This window comes from Caenorhabditis briggsae (assembly GCF_000004555.2).
Source record: "Caenorhabditis briggsae complete genome, chrIII, whole genome shotgun sequence".
NCBI lineage: Eukaryota > Metazoa > Nematoda > Chromadorea > Rhabditida > Rhabditidae > Caenorhabditis > Caenorhabditis briggsae.
Genome location: NC_013490.2, coordinates 4,785,817 through 4,788,292, shown reverse-complemented (window position 1 = coordinate 4,788,292; position 2,476 = coordinate 4,785,817). Strand labels below are relative to the sequence as shown.

The 2,476-nt window shown below is 35.3% G+C and overlaps 2 protein-coding genes across 2 annotated transcripts in view; both read right to left on the bottom strand.

Annotated features, from left to right (window-relative positions):
- The window catches only part of CBG23797, a gene marked incomplete at both ends in the record, with an annotated part of 3,473 nt that extends 1,782 nt beyond the window's left edge, over positions 1–1,691 (bottom strand). Inside the window, 3 exons of the mRNA XM_002646965.1 lie at positions 385–504; positions 585–782; positions 1,540–1,691. Of these exons, the coding sequence (XP_002647011.1) occupies positions 385–504; positions 585–782; positions 1,540–1,691 (470 nt within the window). The remainder of the gene's footprint in view (positions 1–384; positions 505–584; positions 783–1,539) is intronic.
- Positions 1,692–2,000: 309 nt separating this feature from the next.
- Cbr-cor-1 overlaps positions 2,001–2,476 on the bottom strand; it is a gene marked incomplete at both ends in the record, with an annotated part of 5,565 nt that continues 5,089 nt past the window's right edge. Inside the window, one exon of the mRNA XM_002646964.1 lies at positions 2,001–2,138. Coding sequence (XP_002647010.1) covers positions 2,001–2,138 — 138 coding nt within the window. The remainder of the gene's footprint in view (positions 2,139–2,476) is intronic.

The following is a 2,476-nucleotide window of genomic DNA, read 5'->3' as shown; positions in this document are numbered from 1 at the left end:
TCGCATTTTTTTTACTAAAAACAAAAATTTTACTAAAAACTGTTCGCGTACGGTCCGTATGCGGTTCCTATTTCAACCGCGCGCGAACGCGGAGCGTCCGTAACGGATAGTTCGCGAATCACCTGTGATCTCAGTTCCTGTAGAAAATATCAGATATCTGTCAACTGATAAAATAGTAATGTTTTTACAATAAACATTTAATCAGTTGACTACCGTTTGATATCTTTTGAAGGAACCGAGATAATTGAGCTCAAAGTGCAGGATGGGCTTCTTTTAGAGTGTTTATGATACTTTCAAAATCAAGACTTTCAATTCTGGATAAAAATTGAAGGCATTAAACCGGTTACTAATGAAGCAATACTTTTAAAAAATGGCATAAGTTACCTTGGCGGCCAGACTTTGCACAATCCCGAATCTTCATCATATGCCTGTGGAGTCATTGCACATGCCTGTTTCTCGGTCGGAAGATCACAAATCCGGTCGACGACTCCGAACGAATTGCCACTAAATTCTATGTTTACTGTCAGTTTTCACACATTCTTCTCTCTTTTTTTCCCTCCCCACCAATTATTTTTTTTTCATACCCAGCAACATAATCACATCGCGGCGAACATGCCACTTGAACGTTGCACATTCCACACGCGGTTGCCGACTTGTTGAACAGTTCGGCGTAGTCCATTACTTTTTGAACAATCGGATTTCCGATTCCGGTGATTAGAGACATGTAACGGTTTTGGTAGCATTGTTGAGGCAGGTTTCGCCAGAATGAACGGTCTGATGTACTGGAAAAAACGTTTTTCAAAAGTGGTTTCTGATATTTGGAACCGAGATATTCCTATAAATTGAAAACAGAAATGTATTGCTTTTGTGATTTTTCAAGGTCAAGAACCTATTTTTGTAAAATGAAACAAACGATAAAGTATCATCTTTAAAGATACTAAAGCAATCAGGTTTTTGGAAATGTATGGCGATCATTGAAGTTATTGAAAATTTATTTTAGGGGCAACAGTCAGTAGTATTAGCTGATAAGGACCGAAAAACTAAACAGAGTACTGGAACAGCAATTTTCGACATTCTATTTTCTCCAGATAGCTCTTTCAAATAGTTTTGAAATTGAATGAAATTTATAAAAAAAGCCAGAAATCTACTTTTTCTTGGATTTTGTGAACTTTACTTTTTTGAAAAGAAATATCTGTTCTTTTTAGGTCGATTCAGAATTCTTGTAAAAACTAGCAGTGAAAACACAGAATAAACAGAATCTGGAAGTTTCTTTAATAACTTTTTCATTGATAAAATTGTATAAACAAACTTCAATATTACCGTATTTCATCTAACAAAAGTCTAACCAAACTGTCAACTTTGAGCTCTTTTATCTCGATTTCTGTGAAAGGTGTAAGTAGACAAATTTTTTATCATAATATCAACAATTATTTATTAGTTGACAACTTTTTGATAATTTTCACCGAAATCGAGATAATTGAGCTCAAAGTTGATGGTTAGGAGCTTCTAATAGAACAGATACGGCAATCCAAAGATTACCTGAAACAAGGACCATATTCACTCCAATCATGACAGTTTGATGTTTTTCCAGCCTGAGAAACGGAAGAAAATGCAGATGCCAAAAACGCATCAGCTGTGGGTGGACCCACAAACGAGACGATAACTGAGAATACTAGAAAAATTAGAACCATCGGGGGCAGTTGTATTTGTGATCTGATTCGGGAATTGATACGTGTCAGTTGATAAGGGAAGAAGAGAGAGACGGGATGATGGAAATTCTGCGCAGAGGGGGTGAAAGTAGAGAAGGCGTAACAACAGTCCTTTCTCTTCTTCAAATAACCGGAATCCGTGGATCCTCGGGATAAAAAATATAGGAAGTGGCGAGAGTGTGAAAGAGAAATCAACTACTGAACGGTGTAGTCGTTACTATATATTTTATTTGAAAAAGAAAAAAGAAAACATTTTTACAAATATTCAGTAAAAATATATTCAAAATAGAATTAGAAGGAGTATGCATTGCTCATGTTGCGATCAGCGATTTCCTCTTCGAGCATTCGGATACGACGTTCGTGTTGGCGAAGGACCGCTTTCATTTTCATCAGATCATCGAGAAGCTCGTCCATATTTTGAGGAACGTGCTGAAAATTATAAGAAGGAAATTAGAATTTTTACTTTCTATTGAAATTAAATTGTTGGTTGATTAGTTAGGTTAGAGAAGAGAAAATGAGAGCCTTTGAGTTTCGGATGTTTAGAATTTTTAGGAATTTATAAAAATTTTGGTTTTTAGAAACCGTTAGCTCAAAAGATTCCAGACATTTTTAATTTTCCTATTTCAGTATTGATTAGATTTTGGATTAGAAAAGTTATTCAAGCTATAAATTACCGTACTTCCTCTAAAAGAAGCCCACCGATTATCTCGGTTATTGCTAAAGATATTAAAAAATTTTTCAACTGATAGTTGCTCAACTGATAAATT